The sequence below is a fragment of the Pecten maximus genome, chromosome 2, assembly GCF_902652985.1.
Source record: "Pecten maximus chromosome 2, xPecMax1.1, whole genome shotgun sequence".
Lineage (NCBI taxonomy): Eukaryota > Metazoa > Mollusca > Bivalvia > Pectinida > Pectinidae > Pecten > Pecten maximus.
In genome coordinates, this window is record NC_047016.1 from 1242568 (window position 1) to 1267586 (window position 25019).

Consider the following 25019-nt stretch of genomic DNA (forward strand, 5'->3'; position numbering starts at 1 on the left):
AGTCAGTCTGCTGTAAGGTGTATGTCCAGGATCAATAGGGTATCCAGTAAGTATGTTGTAAGGTGTATGTCCAGGATCAATAGGGTATCCAGTCAGCCTGTTGTAAGGTGTATGTCCAGGATCAATAGGGTATCCAGTCAGTCTGTTGTCAGGTGTATGTCCAGGATCAATAGGGTATCCAGTCAGTCTGTTGTAAGGTGTATGTCCAGGATCAATAGGGTATCCAGTCAGTCTGTTGTAAGGTGTATGTCCAGGATCAATAGGGTATCCAGTCAGTCTGTTGTAAGGTGTATGTCCAGGATCAATAGGGTATCCAGTCAGTCTGTTGTAAGGTGTATGTCCAGGATCAATAGGGTATCCAGTCAGTCTGTTGTAAGGTGTATGTCCAGGGTCAATAGGGTATCCAGTCAGCCTGTTGTAAGGTGTATGTCCAGGATCAATAAGGTATCAAGTCAGTCTGTTGTAAGGTGTATGTCCAGGATCAATAGAGTATCCAGTCAGTCTGTTGTAAGGTGTATGTCCAGGATCAATAGGGTATCCAGTCAGTCTGTTGTAAGGTGTATGTCCAGGATCAATAGGGTATCCAGTCAGCCTGTTGTAAGGTGTATGTCCAGGATCACTAGGGTATCCAGTCAGTCTGTTGTAAGGTGTATGTCCAGGATCAATAAAGTATCCAGTCAGCCTGTTGTAAGGTGTATGTCCAGGATCAATAGGGTATCCAGTCAGCCTGTTGTAAGGTGTATGTCCAGGATCAATAGGGTATCCAGTCAGTCTGTTGTAAGGTGTATGTCCAGGATCAATAGGGTATCCAGTCAGTCTGTTGTAAGGTGTATGTCCAGGATCAATAGGGTATCCAGTCAGTATGTTGTAAGGTGTATGTCCAGGATCAATAGGGTATCCAGTCAGTCTGTTGTAAGGTGTATGTCCAGGATCAAAAGGGTATCCAGTCAGTATGTTGTAAGGTGTATGTCCAGGATCAATAGGGTATCCAGTCAGTCTGTTGTAAGGTGTATGTCCAGGATCAATAGGGTATCCAGTCAGTCTGTTGTAAGGTGTATGTCCAGGATCAATAAGGTATCCAGTCAGTCTGTTGTAAGGTGTATGTCCAGGATCAATAGGGTATCCAGTCAGCCTGTTGTAAGGTGTATGTCCAGGGTCAATAGGGTATCCAGTCAGTATGTTGTAAGGTGTATGTCCAGGATCAAAAGGGTATCCAGTCAGTATGTTGTAAGGTGTATGTCCAGGATCAATAGGGTATCCAGTCAGCCTGTTGTAAGGTGTATTTCCAGGATCAATAGGGTATCCAGTCAGTCTGTTGTAAGGTGTATGTCCAGGATCAATAAGGTATCCAGTCAGTCTGTTGTAAGGTGTATGTCCAGGATCAATAGGGTATCCAGTCAGTCTGTTGTAAGGTGTATGTCCGGTATCAATAGGGTATCCAGTCAGTCTGTTGTAAGGTGTATGTCCAGGATCAATAGGGTATCCAGTCAGTCTGTTGTAAGGTGTATGTCCAGGATCAATAGGGTATCCAGTCAGTATGTTGTAAGGTGTATGTCCAGGATCAATAGGGTATCCAGTCAGTCTGTTGTAAGGTGTATGTCCAGGATCAATAGGGTATCCAGTCAGTCTGTTGTAAGTTGTGTGTCCAGGATCAATAGGGTATCCAGTCAGCCTGTTGTAAGGTGTATGTCCAGGATCAATAGGGTATCCAGTCAGCCTGTTGTAAGGTGTATGTCCAGGATCAATAAGGTATCCAGTCAGTATGTTGTAAGGTGTATGTCCAGGATCAATAGAGTATCCAGTCAGTCGGTTGTAAGGTGTATGTCCAGGATCAATAGGGTATCCAGTCAGTCTGTTGTAAGGTGTATGTCCAGGATCAATAGGGTATCCAGTCAGTCTGTTGTAAGGTGTATGTCCAGGATCAATAGGGTATCCAGTCAGTCTGTTGTAAGGTGTATGTCCAGGACTGTTTTAAAGTCGACTCTGAGAAGTGAACACAGACATTATTTTTGTTTGACCGCATCCTGGACAAGACAAGTTCCCTATCGCATCCAAACAATAGGTACAACCATATGTAACAGTTTAACAGACTGTCTCACTGCAATGTTGATATATATTCTTATAAAGTTGCCTCCGAGAAGTAAACAAGAAATTTTGTTTTACTGAATACATCCTTTACTATTAGTGAGATACCACCGTATTCTAATACACTATTGACGTTTTGTAAGTATTGGTTAGATCGCCTGTAACTACGTGTCCAGTAGGATCATAGAGGGACTGAGGAGTGATAACAGAAGTACATATGTAAAGTAAACGTTCTGGGGACTTCTGTATTTCAAGTATGGCGGCGGTATTAAACTTGACTTTTCTTAAAGTGTCAAGTTACTGAAGCTTTATCTCTATCCGTACCACCAGGCTTAATGTTTTAATATCGAGTTATACGAGCTGTTATAATTTGATGAATGTTTTAATGCCGAGATATATGAGCTGTTGTAATTTGATGAATGTTTTAATACCGAGTTATACGAGCTGTTATAATTTGATGAATGTTTTAATACCGTGTTATACGAGCTGTTGTAATTTGATGAATGTTTTAATACCGAGTTATACAAGCTGTTATAATTTGATGAATGTTTTTATACCGAGTTATACGACCTGTTGTGATTTGATGAATGTTTTTATACCGAGTTATACGACCTGTTGTGATTTGATGAATGTTTTAATATCGAGAAATGAGAGCTGTTGTAATTTGATGAATGTTTTAATACCGAGTTATACGACCTGTTGTGATTTGATGAATGTTTTAATACAGAGTTATACGACCTGTTGTGATTTGATGAATGTTTTAATATCGAGAAATGAGAGCTGTTGTAATTTGATGAATGTTTTAATACCGAGTTATATGAGCTGTTGTAATTTGATGAATGTTTTAATACAGTCATATGAGCTGTTGTAATTTGATGAATGTTTTTATACCGAGTTATACGACCTGTTGTGATTTGATGAATGTTTTAATACCGTGTTATACGACCTGTTGTGATTTGATGAATGTTTTAATACCGTGTTATACGACCTGTTGTAATTTGATGAATGTTTTAATGCCGAGATATACGACCTGTTGTAATTTGATGAATGTTTTAATACTGAGTTATACGACCTGTTGTAATTTGATGAATGTTTTAATACCGAGTTATATGACCTGTTGTAATTTGATGAATGTTTTAATACCGAGTTATAACAGCAGTTGTAATTTGATGAATGTTTTAATATCGAGAAATGCGAGCTGTTGTAATTAGATGAATGTTTTAATAACAAGTTATACAAGCTGTTGTAATTTGATGTTTTAATACCGCGTTATACGACCTGTTATAATTTGATGAATGTTTTAATACAGAGTTATACGACCTGTTGTAATTTGATGAATGTTTTAATATCGAGAAATGCGAGCTGTTGTAATTTGATGAATGTTTTAATACCGAGTCATACGAGCTGTTGTAATTTGATGAATGTTTTAATATCAAGAAATGCGAGCTGTTGTAATTTGATGAATGTTTTAATACCGAGTTATATGAGCTGTTGTAATTAGATGAATGTTTTAATAACAAGTTATACAAGCTGTTGTAATTTGATGTTTTAATACCGCGTTATACGACCTGTTGTAATTTGATGAATGTTTTAATATCGAGAAATACGAGCTGTTATAATTTGATGAATGTTTTAATACAGAGTTATACGAGCTGTTGTAATTTGATGAATGTTTTAATACCGAGTTATAACAGCAGTTGTAATTTGATGAATGTTTTAATATCGAGAAATGCGAGCTGTTGTAATTTGATGAATGTTTTAATACCGAGTCATATGAGCTGTTGTAATTTGATGAATGTTTTAATACCGAGTTATACAAGCTGTTGTAATTTGATGAATGTTTTAATACCGAGTTATACGAACTGTTGTAATTTGATGAATGTTTTAATACAGAGTTATACGAACTGTTATAATTTGATGAATGTTTTAATACCGTGTTATACGAACAGTTGTAATTTGATGAATGTTTTAATACTGTGTTATAACAACTGTTGTAATCTGATGATGTCCACAACCATGTTTATTTAAGACACCAGGAAGAATGTAGAGGCCGTAATCTTAACTAACACGAAGACACAGCAGTCTTCAAACATCACTTTGCATAAGGATCGATAAACTTTAAGTCAAAATCGGTATTGATTTTCTCAATATGTCAGAAAATAAAAAAGACAAGAAACTCATTTCATTTATTTAATGGGAGCATATAAGATAGTCATAAATTAAATCTACACAATGGGCCATGAGGTGATATTAACAGTTTACAAAACTTCTCATTCTGTCAGAAAACAAATATGACATAAAACTAAGTTCATTTCCACCCCAGATATATAATACTGGACTGGTGAAAACCCCCGGGTGACCTGCCATACATACAGTACACCGTCGATGGGGTGGTGCTGACAATGATTGACATGAACGGTCAACAGTCATACGTGTGTAGTAATGGTAGTTCAGCAGTCCTCAACGTGTGTGTATAGCATGTACAGATAGTTTGTGGGGTAAAAGTCACAAATTGTGATGTGTTCTGTAAGACATGTACACGTAGTCTGTAGAGGTAAAAGTCACTAATTGTGATGTGTTCTGTAAGACATATACACGTAGTCTGTGGGGGTAAAAGTCACTAATTGTGATGTGTTCTGTAAGACATGTACACGTAGTCTGTGGGGTAAAAGTCACTAATTGTGATGTGTTCTGTAAGACATATACACGTAGTCTGTAGGGGTAAAAGTCACTAATTGTGATGTGTTCTGTAAGACATGTACACGTAGTCTGTAGGGGTAAAAGTCACTAATTGTGATGTGTTCTGTAAGACATGTACACGTAGTCTGTAGTGTAAAAGTCACTAATTGTGATGTGTTCTGTAAGACATGTACACGTAGTCTGTGGGGGTAAAAGTCACTAATTGTCATGTGTTCTGTAAGACATGTACACGTAGTCTGTAGGGTAAAAGTCACTAATTGTGATGTGTTCTGTAAGACATGTACACGTAGTCTGTGGGGTAAAAGTCACTAATTGTGATGTGTTCTGTAAGACATGTACACGTAGTCTGTAGGGGTAAAAGTCACTAATTGTGATGTGTTCTGTAAGACATGTACACGTAGTCTGTGGGGGGTAAAAGTCACTAATTGTGATGTGTTCTGTAAGACATGTACACGTAGTCTGTAGGGGTAAAAGTCACTAATTGTGATGTGTTCTGTAAGACATGTACACGTAGTCTGTAGTGGTAAAAGTCACTAATTGTGATGTGTTCTGTAAGACATGTACACGTAGTCTGTGGGGTAAAAGTCACTAATTGTGATGTGTTCTGTAAGACATGTACACGTAGTCTGTAGTGGTAAAAGTCACTAATTGTGCCGTGTTCTGTAAGACATGTACACGTAGTCTGGAGGGTAAAAGTCACTAATTGTGACGTGTTCTGTAAGACATGTACACGTAGTCTGTGGGGATAAAAGTCACTAATTGTGATGTGTTCTGTAAGACATGTACACGTTGTCTGTAGGGTAAAAGACACTAATTGTGATGTGTTCTGTAAGACATTTACACGTAGTCTGTGAGGGTAAAAGTCACTAATTGTGATGTGTTCTGTAAGACATGTACACGTAGTCTGTGAGGGTAAAAGTCACTAATTGTGATGTGTTCTGTAAGACATGTACACGTAGTCTGTAGTGGTAAAAGTCACTAATTGTGATGTGTTCTGTAAGACATTTACACGTAGTCTGTGAGGGTAAAAGTCACTAATTGTGATGTGTTCTGTAAGACATTTACACGTAGTCTGTGAGGGTAAAAGACACTAATTGTGATGTGTTCTGTAAGACATGTACACGTAGTCTGTGGGGGTAAAAGTCACTAATTGTGATGTGTTCTGTAAGACATGTACACGTAGTCTGTGGGGTAAAAGTCACTAATTGTGATGTGTTCTGTAAGACATGTACACGTAGTCTGTAGTGGTAAAAGTCACTAATTGTGACGTGTTCTGTAAGACATGTACACGTAGTCTGGAGGGTAAAAGTCACTAATTGTCATGTGTTCTGTAAGACATGTACACGTAGTCTGTGGGGATAAAAGTCACTAATTGTGATGTGTTCTGTAAGACATGTACACGTTGTCTGTAGGGTAAAAGACACTAATTGTGATGTGTTCTGTAAGACATTTACACGTAGTCTGTGAGGGTAAAAGTCACTAATTGTGATGTGTTCTGTAAGACATGTACACGTAGTCTGTGGGGGGTAAAAGTCACTAATTGTGATGTGTTCTGTAAGACATGTACACGTTGTCTGTATGGTAAAAGACACTAATTGTGATGTGTTCTGTAAGACATTTACACGTAGTCTGTGAGGGTAAAAGTCACTAATTGTGATGTGTTCTGTAAGACATGTACACGTAGTCTGTGAGGGTAAAAGTCACTAATTGTGATGTGTTCTGTAAGACATGTACACGTAGTCTGTGGGGGTAAAAGTCACTAATTGTGATGTGTTCTGTAAGACATGTACACGTAGTCTGTGAGGGTAAAAGTCACTAATTGTGATGTGTTCTGTAAGACATGTACACGTAGTCTGTGGGGGTAAAAGTCACTAATTGTGATGTGTTCTGTAAGACATGTACACGTAGTCTGTGGGGTAAAAGTCACTAATTGTGACGTGTTCTGTAAGACATGTACACGTAGTCTGTGGGGTAAAAGTCACTAATTGTGATGTGTTCTGAAATAAAATAGTTGTATATATATCAGAATAAACATGTTTTTTCAGGAGCTTACAGTATCAAATATGGTGAAGCAACTGTTTGTGTGGGGTGTTCGTCGTTAAATTGTTAATCATTCCATATGTGCTGTCTGACTGTTACATACTATGACGTTGATAAGGAGCTAGATTGCTACATTAATAACACACTGATGACGTCATCAATGAACTTGAGTATTGTTCAGTATAATTATTAAGATGTACATACCCAGATAAGGCCTTGTACAGAGCATGAGTTGAGGCTCCGGGAGGGGGTTTTAAAACTATATTCATGAGTTTAGTAAATTAATTACATTTAATACATATTCATTTAAAGGGGGTGGGGGATGGATGATCAAGACACATTGATGAAGGGCCCTACTCATGTTTTCTTCTGCCATACAGAAGCCAGGGACAAAAAGCCGTTTACTAGATTACATCTGGGTTTTTTTTATATCTTTCATGAATGGGTTTAATTAGCCTTGCTGAAAATTGCACAAAAATGTGCTATTCATTGTTGAACATTAATGATTAAAAATACCTAATAGCTGCTCATGATATCAACACAAAAAATAATTATTGGACACAGTACAAAGTCCATCATTTTCTACCCCAAAATGATAAATCTAAGCTTGTAAAACATAAATTCCCCTCCAGGAGCCTCAACTTGAAGTTGTAACCAAAACCTAACAAAATACCCCTTCAAGGAGCCTCACATATTATAATGTATGTGTTGTAAACAACACAATTATTTGTAAAAATACATGATGCATTTTTAACATAATCTTTCTAAACTTTGAATACATTATGAGACATAACATTTATTTTCCATTGTACTTTCTGGATCAAGAGAAACCTTTTTTAAAACAGGTGTTAATCCAATCATGATCAAGTTGCTTCTGAACATAAAATATCTGAGATTTCCAATAACTGGTGGTGTTGATCTGCATAACATTAAATTCCCAGAAAAGGTTGTACCCTAATCATCAGTAGACAGGACCGACTACATGTAACTACTTCTGTAAGGGAATCCTTGGTGGACAGGACCGACTACATGTAACTACTTCTGTAAGGGAATCCTTGGTGGACAGGACCAACTACATGTAACTACTTCTGTATGGGAATCCTTGGTGGACAGGACCGACCACGTGTTATTACTTCTGTAAGGGAATCCTTGGTGGACAGGACCGACTATGTGTTACTACGTCTGTAAGGGAATCCTTGGTGGACAGGACCGACTACGTGTTACTACTTCTGTAAGGGAATCCTTGGTGGACAGGACCGACTACATGTTACTACTTCTGTAAGGGAATCCTTGGTGGACAGGACCGACTACATGTTACTACTTCTGTAAGGGAATCCTTGGTGGACAGGACCGACTATGTGTTACTACTTCTGTAAGGGAATCCTTGGTGGACAGGACCGACTACATGTAACTACTTCTTTAAGGGAATCCTTGAGGGACAGGACCGACTACGTGTTACTACTTCTGTAAGGGAATCCTTGGTGGACAGGACCGACTACATGTTACTACTTCTGTATGGGAATCCTTGGGGGACTGGACCGACTACTTGTTACTACCCTCTGTAGACAGATCCTACGTGTTACTACTCTCTGTAGACAGGTCCTACGTGTTACTACTCTCTGTAGACAGGTCCTACGCATTACTACCCTCTGTAGACATGTCCTATGTGTTACTAACCTCTGTAGACAGGTCCTATGTGTTACTAACCTCTGTAGACAGGTCCTATGTGTAACTACCCTCTGTAGACAGGTCCTACGTGTTATTACCCTCTGTAGACAGGTCCTATGTGTAACTAACCTCTGTAGACAGGTCCTATGTGTTACTAACCTCTGTAGACAGGTCCTATGTGTTACTACCCCCTGTAGACAGGTCCTACGTGTTACTACCCTCTGTAGAAAGGGTCCTACGTGTTACTACCCTCTATAGACAGGTCCTACGTATTACTACCCTCTATAGACAGGTCCTGCATGTTACTACCCTCTGTAGACAGGTCCTACATGTTACTACCCCCTGTAGACAGGTCCTACGTGTTACTTCCCTCTGTAGACAGTTTCTACGTGTTACTACTCTCTGTAGACAGGTCCTATGTGTTACTACCCTCTGTAGACAGGTCCTACGTGTTACTACCCTGTGTAGACAGGTCCTATGTGTTACTGCCCTCTGTAGACAGTTTCTATGTGTTACTACCCTCTGTAGACATGTCCTATGTGTTACTACCCTCTGTAGACAGTTTCTATGTGTTACTACCCTCTGTAGACAGGTCCTATGTGTTACTACCCTCTGTAGACAGGTTCTATGTGTTACTACCCTCTGTAGACAGGTCCTATGTGTTACTACCCCCTGTAGACAGGTCCTTGTGTTACTACCCCCTGTAGACAGGTCCTATGTGATACTACCCTCTGTAGACAGGTCATGTGTGTTACTAACCTCTGTAGACAGGTCCTACATGTTACTACCCTCTGTAGACAGTTCCTACATGTTACTACCCTCTGTAGACAGGTCCTATGTGTTACTACCCTCTGTAGACAGGTAATATGTGTTACTACCCCCTGTAGACAGGTCCTATGTGTTACTACCCCCTGTAGACAGGTCCTACGTGTTACTGCCCCCTGTAGACAGGACCGACTGCATGTTACACCTATCAACACCATTTTGTCTTGCTGCCTTATTATGCTAGTCTATCACAAACACTGAGACATCAGTGTCTAATGGAGGCAACTTAACCGGGCTACATAATGGAAACACCTGGTCCTGAATACTGCACCAGAGAATCACACTAAATACATAATCTCACTAAGTTATTTTATCATAAAATCAAATTTGTTTTAAACAAAAAAGACACATTTTTTTTCCTTTAAGAACAAGTTCATGCCATCATCCTTTAAGATATAGTATCAACAGGAAAACTGAAGACATGTGGTTATAATGTATGAGACAGTAATATGAACAGACTAGATAATACAATGTTTTAAGGAAGCTCATCAGTGATAGTTTCAGTAGTTCCCCTACAGGAACTAGCCATACTGTATTACATAAACATATATCTAATACATCAATCCACTTCCAAACCTCGTTGGAAATAAATTATCATATAAATGACAACAGTCTTGGACACAATTTCATAAAAATAAACCCAATGTTTATAAAACTTGGGCATCGCTGAGAAATATATAGGTTCTGTATCTCATTCAAATCCTCTTCCTCCAAAAAAAAAACAAACATTGATCAGGAGCAGAGAGAAGCTTAAGATTACAAATAATAGCATACTGACATCACAATAGCTAATTGATCAAAGTCGTCCATATACATCTAGAAATTACTCAAATGCCTAAAATTGAGTGAGAACAAATTTTGAATGTCATCCGTACATTTCCAAAAGGACTCATGTCAGCTTAGAAGATAAAGTAGTAGAGGATCAGACTGTTCTAGATTTAATTAGGGTGGACTGTTAATGACAGGCGAATTGAACATATGATATGGAATGATTATGGTTGTATCGGATGACTTTGACCAAGAAAGCTAAGGATTTCACTAGCTTATACAGAATTCAGGAAATACTGCCAACTCTACTGAAAGCATTGTCATGGTTAATCAGCACTAATTACGTAACAAATACCCACAGACAAGGCCTCAGTGTACAGAAATCACATGCTCATGTAAAATGCTGACCTGAGTGATGACTATTGGATGTCACCCTACACACAGGTAACCCCATGCTATCTACACAGAGATCCCAGTATTACAGACACACAGTCACTATTTCTCTTTTTTAACAATGACATTATTGGTAAAATTACTTTTCATTTAAAAAAAAAATATGTAAACTTTCATAAACAGGCATTCTTTATTGTAAATAATGAACTGTTACACTTCCATTATTGAGTAACTCGACCTAGGCCAGCTAGGGAGTAAGTATAATACAAGTTTCTTCTCTTTCTTCATATTTATAGCTAATGCAGAGTATTACAATTTTATTTTCTCTTGATCTGATTCAATGAACCTGATTAATTTTCTTGTATAAGAAAAGTGGAGAATGTTAGTACCAAAAATTAAGGTGTAATTTTCTTTAAAAGGCACACTTTTATAAATCTCACAGGTATAATACTGAGTTCTCTCCCCTTAATGACAATTGGAGGTGTGACATTGAATATGGTATGGAGTGAGTAAGGTAGATATAGGAGTACTTCTTGATGTGAAGTAGAGTTCTCTTTGCAATACATTTCTTTAATTCTTTTTTTTTTCAACATCAAATATTAAAATACCAAGTGCTAACAAATAAAGGAATATTTAAAATTATAAATAGTAACAACCTCAAACTTTCATTAAATACAACCTTCTCACCTTAAATCACAAAACAAATTATTTTTTTGTAAATTAGGATATACAATGTATTTTACAATTCATGCCAAAAAATTCAGTTTTTTTTCTTTTTAAAGTGAGCAACCTGCAAATTATTATTATATTTTTGTTTTTTTCTTATTAATTCATAAAACTGATAGGAGACTATACATTGTGTGTATATAGGTCAAATGGAGAAAATCAATTTTACAATATAAATACAGGTATTGCCCTTAAATACATACTGAGACCTATTGTTCTATAGATATACAGTGGAGACCTAGTTGTCTATTATAATTGTTATATAAAACTACCCTGTATATATTCTGGTCATAAAATACATCAAATTATAAGGTTACAGTTTAAAACAACATTGGCACATGGATTACCTACCCTTACACATGGCAACAGGAACACATCTAGGGTAACAACAGTTCATCTTAACAACAATAGGGGTGGATTAAAGGGGATCATTTAAATTACATCAACAAAATAAAAACAAAAAAACCCATAAAACTAATACATGTACGCCATACAAGCTGTCCAAGTCCCTACAGGGACAGTAGATATCACAACCAACACTAGACTAATGGAGGGCCTATCTCCAGACCGTCCAGCTGTAGGAAACCCAGGCAGTCCAGGCAGCCTCATCGTCACATGACCAGGAGTCTCACTGTCACATGACCAGAAGTCTCATTGTCACATGATCAGAAGCCTCATCGTCACATGATCAGAAGTCTCATTGTCACATGATCTGAAGCCTCATTGTCACATGACCAGAAGTCTCACTGTCACATGACCAGAAGTCTTACTGACACATGACCAGAAGCCTCATCGTCACATGACCAGAAGCCTCATCGTCACATGACCAGAAGCCTCATCGTCACATGACCAGAAGCCTCATCGTCACATGACCAGGAGTCTCATTGTCACATGACCAGGAGCCTCACTGTCACATGACCAGAAGCCTCATTGTCACATGAACAGTGCTTTGCAAGGATAGTTGAGCAACCAGGTAATCACCAACAACAGTCTTCTATCATCAATCACTTGTCATGTTTGAGGTGAAGTTCCTTCTCTGTCATAGACAGAAGACTGGTACTGTCCCAAAAATCGCACAGACATTGCAATACCAAAACAAAGATGTTGTATGTGGCACTGTCACACAACACATGTCAGAGATGCCGTGCATCGCCCAGGTCAGAGTTAGTGCCGAGAGCAGCAGTGGAAGAATGAGGATTTGGCTCTTTGTCATAAGCTTAGTTTTTTCAGTCGTCGCCGACCTCGCCGCCGATGGTGATTGCGTGCATCTTGCTCCTCTCGACTGCGTACAATGAAGCTCAGTTCAGAACCACTATTGTTCATAGCATAAAACACATTCACTTTATCTGGAATCAGCATTTCTGCAAGGAAAATAGAAATAAATTAGGTTCAGTCATGTTGTAGACCTTTGACATTTGGTAATACCAAAAAGTGTAGTTTAAAGTCTACAAAAACATTTTGATCAATGGTGTTAACTCAGGGATGTCGTTTACAATACTACACATTTGAAGTGATACTTGCTGAGTGTCAATACCAACAATGGTAACGAACTACTCACCCCCATCAGGCAGCACCTGTAGAAGACAGTAGTCTTTGTGGCGTCCCTGTACTGAGTATTTTTCCAGGACTTTGTCGATCACATTATTGGTATGGTCAGCATTGTGCAACTGAAAGTTATGATAAAGTTTGAATTAATGTGTGCAAAGTCTTCAGCCATAACAAATTCAGACTGGGCTGACACATGCTTATTTACTAGAATACATACCATAATACTTTTGTACACATGCGTATGGGCGTTGGCTCCCGACTCGAAGCTGACCCGGACAACACAATGGTCGGAGGACTTGAATGGAGACATAGGATCACTATCATACGATAACAGCGATGATGTAGATGATGAATGAGACATCTGAAATTAACACAATATCATTTGAAAAAGTTCATTCTACTTAATCCAGATTTAACTTGGTATGGTAATGTCAGTACTTTATAGATCATAAAGCATTTCTACTCCCCCATGAGATGGAAAAAATTGGGAACTACTTACCCCAGGGGTGGGTGATACTGTAAACTACTTACCCCAGGGGTGGTGATACTGTAAACTACTTACCCCAGGGGTGGGTGATACTGTAAACTACTTACCCCAGGGGTGGGTCATACTGTAAACTACTTACCCCAGGGGTGGGTGATACTATAAACTACTTACCCCAGGGGTGGGTGATACTGTAAACTACTTACCCCAGGGGTGGGTGATACTGTAAACTACTTACCCCAGGGGTGGTGATACTGTAAACTACTTACCCCAGGGGTGGGTGATACTGTAAACTACTTACCCCAGGGGTGGTGATACTGTAAACTACTTACCCCAGGGGTGGGTGATACTGTAAACTACTTACCCCAGGGGTGGTGAAACTGTAAACTACTTACCCCAGGGGTGGGTGATACTGTAAACTACTTACCCCAGGGGTGGTGAAACTGTAAACTACTTACCCCAGGGGTGGGTGATACTGTAAACTACTTACCCCAGGGGTGGGTGATACTGTAAACTACTTACCCCAGGGGTGGTGATACTGTAAACTACTTACCCCAGGGGTGGTGAAACTGTAAACTACTTACCCCAGGGGTGGGTGATACTGTAAACTACTTACCCCAGGGGTGGGTGATACAGGCGAGTCGAGATTAGAGCTACTACACACACTGGACCTGTCATCTAGTCCACATGCAAACATTGCAAAACGAGAACTGTCAAACTTGGCAGGCTTGTTACCGAGACTGAAATAAATAAGTATACAATGATATATAGCTTAGTATATACTGTGTTTAATACAAAGTAGTTCTGTGTGTGTGTGTGTGTGTGTGTGTGTGTGTGTGTGTGTGTACATACAGTATAGCACAACCAGATACTTCATACATACGATATACCACAACCAGATACTTCATACATACGATATACCACAACCAGATACTTCATACATACGATATACCACAACAAAATTCTTCATACATACAGTATACCACACCAGATACTTCATACATAGTATACCACAACCAGATACTTCATACATACGATATACCACAACCAGATACTTCATACATACGTTATACCACAACCAGATACTTCATACATACGATATACCACACCAGATACTTCATACATACGATATACCACACCAGATACTTCATACATACGATATAGCACAACCAAATACTTCATACATACGATATACCACACCAGATACTTCATACATAGCCACAACCAGATACTTCATACATACGATATACCACACCAGATACTTCATACATACGATATACCACAACCAGATACTTCATACATACGATATACCACACCAGATACTTCATACATACAGTATACCACACCAGATACTTCATACATACGATATACCACACCAGATACTTCATACATACGATATACCACAACCAGATACTTCATACATACGATATACCACACCAGATACTTCATACATACGATATACCACACCAGATACTTCATACATACGATATACCACAACCAGATACTTCATACATACGATATACCACAACCAGATACTTCATACATACGATATACCACAACCAGATACTTCATACATACGATATACCACAACCAGATACTTCATACATACGGTATACCACACCAGATACTTCATACATACGATATACCACACCAGATACTTCATACATACGGTATACCACACCAGATACTTCATACATACGATATACCACACCAGATACTTCATACATACGATATACCACACCAGATACTTCATACATACGATATACCACACCAGATACTTCATACATACGATATACCACACCAGATACTTCATACATACGATATACCACAACCAGATACTTCATACATACGATATACCACACCAGATACTTCATACATACAGTATACCACAACCAGATACTTCATACATACAGTATACCACACCAGATACTTCATACATACGATATACCACAACCAGATACTTCATACATACAGTATACCACACCAGATACTTCATACATACGATATACCACAACCAGATACTTCATACATACAGTATACCACACCAGATACTTCATACATAGTATACCACAACCAGATACTTCATACATACAGTATACCACACCAGATACTTCATACATACAGTATACCACACCAGATACTTCATACATACCGTATACCACACCAGATACTTCATACATACGATATACCACACCAGATACTTCATACATACGATATACCACACCAGATACTTCATACATACGATATACCACAACCAGATACTTCATACATACCGTATACCACACCAGATACTTCATACATACGATATACCACACCAGATACTTCATACATACCGTATACCACACCAGATACTTCATACATACGATATACCACAACCAGATACTTCATACATACAGTATACCACACCAGATACTTCATACATACCGTATACCACAACCAGATACTTCATACATACGATATACCACAACCAGATACTTCATACATACGATATACCACACCAGATACTTCATACATACGATATACCACAACCAGATACTTCATACATACGATATACCACAACCAGATACTTCATACATACGATATACCACACCAGATACTTCATACATACGGTATACCACAACCAGATACTTCATACATACGATATACCACACCAGATACTTCATACATACGATATACCACACCAGATACTTCATACATACCGTATACCACACCAGATACTTCATACATACGATATACCACACCAGATACTTCATACATACCGTATACCACAACCAGATACTTCATACATACGATATACCACAACCAGATACTTCATACATACCGTATACCACAACCAGATACTTCATACATACAGTATACCACAACCAGATACTTCATACATACGATATACCACACCAGATACTTCATACATACGATATACCACAACCAGATACTTCATACATACGATATACCACAACCAGATACTTCATACATACGATATACCACAACCAGATACTTCATACATACAGTATACCACACCAGATACTTCATACATACGATATACCACAACCAGATACTTCATACATACGATATACCACAACCAGATACTTCATACATACCGTATACCACAACCAGATACTTCATACATACGATATACCACAACCAGATACTTCATACATACGATATACCACAACCAGATACTTCATACATACGATATACCACACCAGATACTTCATACATACGATATACCACAACCAGATACTTCATACATACCGTATACCACAACCAGATACTTCATACATACAGTATACCACAACCAGATACTTCATACATACGATATACCACACCAGATACTTCATACATACGATATACCACAACCAGATACTTCATACATACGATATACCACAACCAGATACTTCATACATACGATATACCACACCAGATACTTCATACATACCGTATACCACAACCAGATACTTCATACATACGATATACCACAACCAGATACTTCATACATACGATATACCACAACCAGATACTTCATACATACAGTATACCACACCAGATACTTCATACATACGATATACCACAACCAGATACTTCATACATACGATATACCACACCAGATACTTCATACATACGATATACCACAACCAGATACTTCATACATACGATATACCACAACCAGATACTTCATACATACGATATACCACAACCAGATACTTCATACATACGATATACCACAACCAGATACTTCATACATACGATATACCACACCAGATACTTCATACATACGATATACCACACCAGATACTTCATACATACCGTATACCACAACCAGATACTTCATACATACGATATACCACAACCAGATACTTCATACATACGATATACCACAACCAGATACTTCATACATAGTATACCACACCAGATACTTCATACATACGATATACCACACCAGATACTTCATACATAGTATACCACACCAGATACTTCATACATACGATATACCACAACCAGATACTTCATACATACCGTATACCACAACCAGATACTTCATACATACGATATACCACAACCAGATACTTCATACATACCGTATACCACAACCAGATACTTCATACATACGATATACCACAACCAGATACTTCATACATACGATATACCACAACCAGATACTTCATACATACGATATACCACAACCAGATACTTCATACATACAGTATACCACACCAGATACTTCATACATACGATATACCACAACCAGATACTTCATACATACGATATACCACAACCAGATACTTCATACATACGATATACCACAACCAGATACTTCATACATACGATATACCACAACCAGATACTTCATACATACGATATACCACAACCAGATACTTCATACATACGATATACCACAACCAGATACTTCATACATACGATATACCACAACCAGATACTTCATACATACGATATACCACACCAGATACTTCATACATACGATATACCACAACCAGATACTTCATACATACAGTATACCACAACCAGATACTTCATACATACAGTATACCACAACCAGATACTTCATACATACGATATACCACAACCAGATACTTCATACATACGATATACCACAACCAGATACTTCATACATACGATATACCACACCAGATACTTCATACATACGATATACCACAACCAGATACTTCATACATACGATATACCACAACCAGATACTTCATACATACGATATACCACAACCAGATACTTCATACATACGATATACCACACCAGATACTTCATACATACGATATACCACAACCAGATACTTCATACATACGATATACCACAACCAGATACTTCATACATACGGTATACCACACCAGATACTTCATACATACAGTATACCACAACCAGATACTTCATACATACGATATACCACAACCAGATACTTCATACATACGATATACCACAACCAGATACTTCATACATACGATATACCACAACCAGATACTTCATACATACAGTATACCACAACCAGATACTTCATACATATGATATACCACAACCAGATACTTCATACATACGATATACCACAACCAGATACTTCATACATACAGTATACCACAACCAGATACTTCATACATACGATATACCACACCAGATACTTCATACATACGATATACCACAACCAGATACTTCATACATACGATATACCACAACCAGATACTTCATACATACGGTATACCACAACCAGATACTTCATACATACGATATACCACAACCAGATACTTCATACATACGATATACCACAACCAGATACTTCATACATACAGTATACCACAACCAGATACTTCCTACATATGATATACCACAACCAGATACTTCATACATACCGTATACCACACCAGATACTTCATACATACCGATATACCACAACCAGATACTTCATACATACCGTATACCACAACCAGATACTTCATACATACCGTATACCACAACCAGATACTTCATACATACGATATACCACAACCAGATACTTCATACATACGATATACCACAACCAGATACTTCATACATATGATATACCACAACCAGATACTTCATACATACGATATACCACACCAGATACTTCATACATACGATATAACACACCAGATACTTCATACATACAGTATACCACAACCAGATACTTCATACATACGATATACCACAACCAGATACTTCATACATACGATATACCACACCAGATACTTCATACATACAGTATACACAACCAGATACTTCATACATACGATATACCACACCAGATACTTCATACATACAGATATACCACAACCAGATACTTCATACATACGATATACCACAACCAGATACTTCATACATACAGTATACCACAACCAGATACTTCATACATACGATATACCACACCAGATACTTCATACATACAGTATACCACAACCAGATACTTCATACATACGATATACCACACCAGATACTTCATACATACGATATACCACAACCAGATACTTCATACATACGATATACCACAACCAGATACTTCATACATACGGTATACCACACCAGATACTTCATACATAGTATACCACAACCAGATACTTCATACATACGATATACCACACCAGATACTTCATACATACAGTATACCACACCAGATACTTCATACATACAGTATACCACAACCAGATACTTCATACATACCGTATACCACAACCAGATACTTCATACATACAGTATACCACACCAGATACTTCATACATACGATATACCACAACCAGATACTTCATACATACGATATACCACAACCAGATACTTCATACATACAGTATACCACACCAGATACTTCATACATACCGTATACCACACCAGATACTTCATACATACAGTATACCACACCAGATACTTCATACATACGATATACCACAACCAGATACTTCATACATACGATATACCACACCAGATACTTCATACATACAGTATACCACAACCAGATACTTCATACATACGATATACCACAACCAGATACTTCATACATACGATATACCACAACCAGATACTTCATACATACGGTATACCACAACCAGATACTTCATACATACGATATACCACACCAGATACTTCATACATACGATATAACACAACCAGATACATCATAGTACTACTGTACCTACCTAGAAGATTTCTTTTTGATTTTAGCAGATTCATCTTTCATGGGTTCTATTGCACAAGAAAGGTCATGGCTGGAAATAAAATTAGCAAGTCATGTAGGTGTTACACTTGTATGATAACATATTTTACACTTGTATATCATATTTTATAATGATATGATAATACATCTTACACTTGTATGATAGTATTTTTTACATTTCAGTCTTAGTTATTATAGGATGTACATTATATTGAAAAGAAATACCGGTACATCACAAACAAACCTGAGAATGGTGGTATTTGCAAAGTCTGAAGTTATTCATTTTAAATGTTTAGAAGGATATCTAAAAATTAAAACAATGAATATCTTGTGATAACATCCTCTAAATTGCCTACCTTTCACTTTCATCATACACCCGGACTGCATCAAACCAGAGCCAGACCTGTGGGTCCTCGTAAAGACTGTATATCTGGGCCGCTGACTGGAGCAGCTTAATCTGGGCAAGCACCTCAAACTCCTTACGACGTTTGTCGAAATTGATCAGCCCATCGTCAGTACAGTCTGGTATAGCTGTGTCTATCATAGTTAGATCAGTGAGGAACGTTCCAAGGTATGGCACTGTACCCTGAACAATACCCTGTAATATATAAATTATCATAAACAATACCCTGTAATGTACAAATTATCATAAACAATACCCTGTAATATATAAATTATCATAAACAATACCCTGTAATGTACAAATTATCATAAACAATACCCTGTAATGTACAAATTATCATAAACAATACCCTGTAATGTACAAATTATCATAAACAATACCCTGTATTGTACAAATTATCATAAACAATACCCTGTAATGTACAAATTATCATAAACAATACCCTGTAATATATAAATTATCATAAACAATACCCTGTAATGTACAAATTATCATAAACAATACCCTGTAATGTACAAATTATCATAAACAATACCCTGTAATATATAAATTATCATAAACAATACCCTGTAATGTATAAATTATCATAAACAATACCCTGTAATGTATAAATTATCATAAACAATACACTGTAATATATAAATTATCATAAACAATACCCTGTATTATATAAATTATCATAAACAATAACCTGTAATGTACAAATTATCATAAACAATAACCTGTAATATATAAATTATCATAAACAATACCCTGTAATATATAAATTATCATAAACAATACCCTGTAATGTACAAATTATCATAAACAATACCCTGTAATATATAAATTATCATAAACAATACCCTGTAATGTACAAATTATCATAAACAATACCCTGTATTGTACAAATTATCATAAACAATACCCTGTAATATATAAATTATCATAAACAATACCCTGTATTGTACAAATTATCATAAACAATACCCTGTAATGTATAAATTATCATAAACAATACCCTGTATTGTACAAATTATCATAAACAATACCCTGTAATATATAAATTATCATAAACAATACACTGTAATGTACAAATTATCATAAACAATACCCTGTAATATATAAATTATCATAAACAATACCCTGTAATGTACAAATTATCATAAACAATACCCTGTAATATATAAATTATCATAAACAATACCCTGTAATGTACAAATTATCATAAACAATACCCTGTATTGTACAAATTATCATAAACAATACCCTGTATTGTACAAATTATCATAAACAATACCCTGTAATGTACAAATTATCATAAACAATACCCTGTAATATATAAATTATCATAAACAATACCCTGTATTGTACAAATTATCATAAACAATACCCTGTAATGTTTAAATTATCATAAACAATAACCTGTAATGTACAAATTATCATAAACAATACCCTGTAATGTATAAATTATCATAAACAATACCCTGTATTGTACAAATTATCATAAACAATACCCTGTAATGTACAAATTATCATAAACAATACCATGTTATGTACAAATTATCATAAACAATACCATGTATTGTACAAATTATCATAAACAATACCCTGTAATATATAAATTATCATAAACAATACCCTGTAATGTATAAATTATCATAAACAATACCATGTTATGTATAAATTATCATAAACAATACCCTGTAATGTACAAATTATCATAAACAATACCCTGTAATATATAAATTATCATAAACAATACCCTGTAATATATAAATTATCATAAACAATACCCTGTAATGTATAAATTATCATAAACAATACCCTGTAATATATAAATTATCATAAACAATACCCTGTAATGTATAAATTATCATAAACAATACTCTGTAATATATAAATTATCATAAACAATACTCTGTAATGTACAAATTATCATAAACAATACCCTGTAATGTATAAATTATCATAAACAATACCATGTTATGTACAAATTATCATAAACAATACCATGTATTGTACAAATTATCATAAACAATACCCTGTAATGTACAAATTATCATAAACAATACCATGTTATGTACAAATTATCATAAACAATACCATGTATTGTACAAATTATCATAAACAATACCCTGTAATGTACAAATTATCATAAACAATACCCTGTAATATATAAATTATCATAAACAATACCCTGTAATATATAAATTATCATAAACAATACCCTGTAATATACAAATTATCATAAACAATACCCTGTAATATATAAATTATCATAAACAATACCCTGTAATATATAAATTATCATAAACAATACACTGTAATATATAAATTATCATAAACAATACACTGTAATGTATAAATTATCATAAACAATACCATGTATTGTACAAATTATCATAAACAATACCATGTATTGTACAAATTATCATAAACAATACCCTGTATTGTATAAATTATCATAAACAATACCCTGTATTGTATAAATTATCATAAACAATAACCTGTAATATATAAATTATCATAAACAATACCCTGTATTGTACAAATTATCATAAACAATAACCTGTAATGTACAAATTATCATAAACAATACCCTGTAATATATAAATTATCATAAACAATACCCTGTAATATATAAATTATCATAAACAATACACTGTAATATATAAATTATCATAAACAATACACTGTAATGTATAAATTATCATAAACAATACCCTGTAATATATAAATTATCATAAACAATACCCTGTAATGTATAAATTATCATAAACAATACCCTGTAATGTATAAGTTACCCCCACCAATACCCTATAGAGTACAAATTACTCTGATCAATCCCTGTAACTTACAACTTAAATGAAACAGTCAAACTTTATTATCTTAAACTCTAATACCTACAATGAAATTGTATAGAAAACAAACTTGGGTTACCCCGAATACTCGGCATCATATCTTACATTTTTATGACAAGATAACAAGGTTTGATTGTAGGTCTCATTTTCTAACTGAAATCTTATTGATATTAGGTTGCATACCAAGTTTAATAAAAATCCATTCATATTAACAACGACGGACAAAAGGTGATGGCCTTCATTATGATCCTTCAACTCAGGTGACCTGAAAATATATATTCTCGCACGACACTGTGACTTACGTTTTCTATCCAAGACTGGCGCTTGGCCATGTTTCTTCTGCGTAATGATTTGTTGTTGGAGTCGACATCTGGGAATTTGGCTGTGGCTTCCTGTAACAACACCGTAATATCTCTTACTAACAAGGGTACATATCTCTTACTAACAAGGGTATCACTGTCTGATCCAATCTAATATCTCTTACTAACAAGGGTATCACTGTCAGGTGTGATCCTCAAATGTCTGATCCAATCTAATATCTCTTACTAACAAGGGTATCACTGTCAGGTGTGATCCTCAAATGTCTGATCCAATCTAATATCTCTTACTAACAAGGGTATCACTGTCAGGTGTGATCCTCAAATGTCTGATCCAATCTAATATCTCTTACTAACAAGGGTATCACTGTCAGGTGTGATCCTCAAATGTCTGATCCAATCTAATATCTCTTACTAACAAGGGTATCACTGTCAGGTGTGATCCTCAAATGTCTGATCCAATCTAATATCTCTTACTAACAAGGGTATCAGTGTCAGGTGTGATCCTCAAATGTCTGATCCAATCTAATATCTCTTACTAACAAGGGTATCACTGTCAGGTGTGATCCTCAAATGTCTGATCCAATCTAATATCTCTTACTAACAAGGGTATCACTGTCAGGTGTGATCCTCAAATGTCTGATCCAATCTAATATCTCTTACTAACAAGGGTATCAGTGTCAGGTGTGATCCTCAAATGTCTAGATCCAATCTAATTTCATATCAATTTTTTTTTTTTTATTTAAAAAAAAAAAATTTTGTTATATCTTAGATACTTTTTTTAATGACAAAAATATTCAAAGGGAATAATCATTCTCTTTTAGTGTTTTTATTGCATTATACTTTCACTGACCTTCATAAGTAATTCCCTTGAAGCGATCTGATTATTATCATTGGAGAATATATCGGCCAGTTCCTGAAATAGGGCTATACTCTCTCTGTAAAACAACAGTACATTACATATGTTATAAGGGACAATTAGGAATTCATCTTACATACTCCATTACCCATAATTATACCCAGATTTATCTAAGCAAAACGAAAACATGAGAATTTGATCAGTCATCAAACTTTGATACATTTAGTACAAATCCATGAAAATCAAAGCTGTTAAGGTATATAAGTTTATTAGTCATCAACTATCATCATTATATTTAATAGTCAGCAACCTGTAGCATTACATTTTAAGTAATAAATGAAATCACACAGATGATGATTACATGGTGTCAAACACTGGAATATTTAGAACAGAATTTGGTTAAATTTCTGTGATGATGGCTCTGGTGTTTATACCACTGTAAAATTACAAGGCAAGAGATTAACAATGGTGTGTAGGGAGGTAGGAACAATCGACAAATCTCCAACGAGGTACAGACATTTACCAAAGCTCAGAGGAGAGTCGGGCAGTTATGAAATCTCAAATAAGGATGTGAAAGCTCCTCAAATGAGGGTATGGACTGTTTAAATGTCTTGAAAGAGGTAGGGATAGTTAGCAAGGCTCAAGAGAGGGAAATGACTACTAGCCAGGCTCAAG

At 36.1% G+C, this 25019-nt stretch overlaps 2 protein-coding genes across 4 annotated transcripts in view; both read right to left on the minus strand.

Annotated features, from left to right (window-relative positions):
• Window positions 1-447: 447 nt before the first annotated feature.
• Window positions 448-7094, minus strand: LOC117340337 (collagen alpha-1(IV) chain-like). The gene is made up of 2 exons (XM_033902102.1): window positions 7030-7094; window positions 448-1897 (listed from the first exon to the last, which is right to left on the minus strand). The coding sequence occupies exons 1-2, from the start codon at window positions 7092-7094 to the stop codon at window positions 448-450; spliced, it is 1515 nt and encodes a 504-aa protein (XP_033757993.1).
• Window positions 7095-7249: 155 nt separating this feature from the next.
• The window catches only part of LOC117344284 (ral guanine nucleotide dissociation stimulator-like 1), a 57527-nt gene continuing 39757 nt past the window's right edge, over window positions 7250-25019 (minus strand). For all 3 annotated transcript variants that reach the window (XM_033906997.1, XM_033906988.1, XM_033906980.1), the window contains exons 9-16: window positions 24339-24423; window positions 23471-23560; window positions 20279-20520; window positions 19906-19974; window positions 13854-13977; window positions 12971-13114; window positions 12764-12872; window positions 7250-12566 (exon numbers count right to left, since the gene is read on the minus strand). In XM_033906997.1, the coding sequence (XP_033762888.1) occupies window positions 12415-12566; window positions 12764-12872; window positions 12971-13114; window positions 13854-13977; window positions 19906-19974; window positions 20279-20520; window positions 23471-23560; window positions 24339-24423 (1015 nt within the window). In that variant the 3' untranslated portion in view covers window positions 7250-12414. The remainder of the gene's footprint in view (window positions 12567-12763; window positions 12873-12970; window positions 13115-13853; window positions 13978-19905; window positions 19975-20278; window positions 20521-23470; window positions 23561-24338; window positions 24424-25019) is intronic.

Excerpts from the sequence above, each read along its gene's own strand:
- LOC117340337 (XM_033902102.1), bottom strand. The coding sequence starts at position 7,094 with ATGAATATAGTTTTAAAACCCCCTCCCGGAGCCTCAACTCATGCTCTG. Across the intron at positions 1,898-7,029 it reads CTGTACAAGGCCTTATCTGG|ACTGACTGGATACCCTATTG; the intron begins GTATGTACATCT and ends ACCTTACAACAG.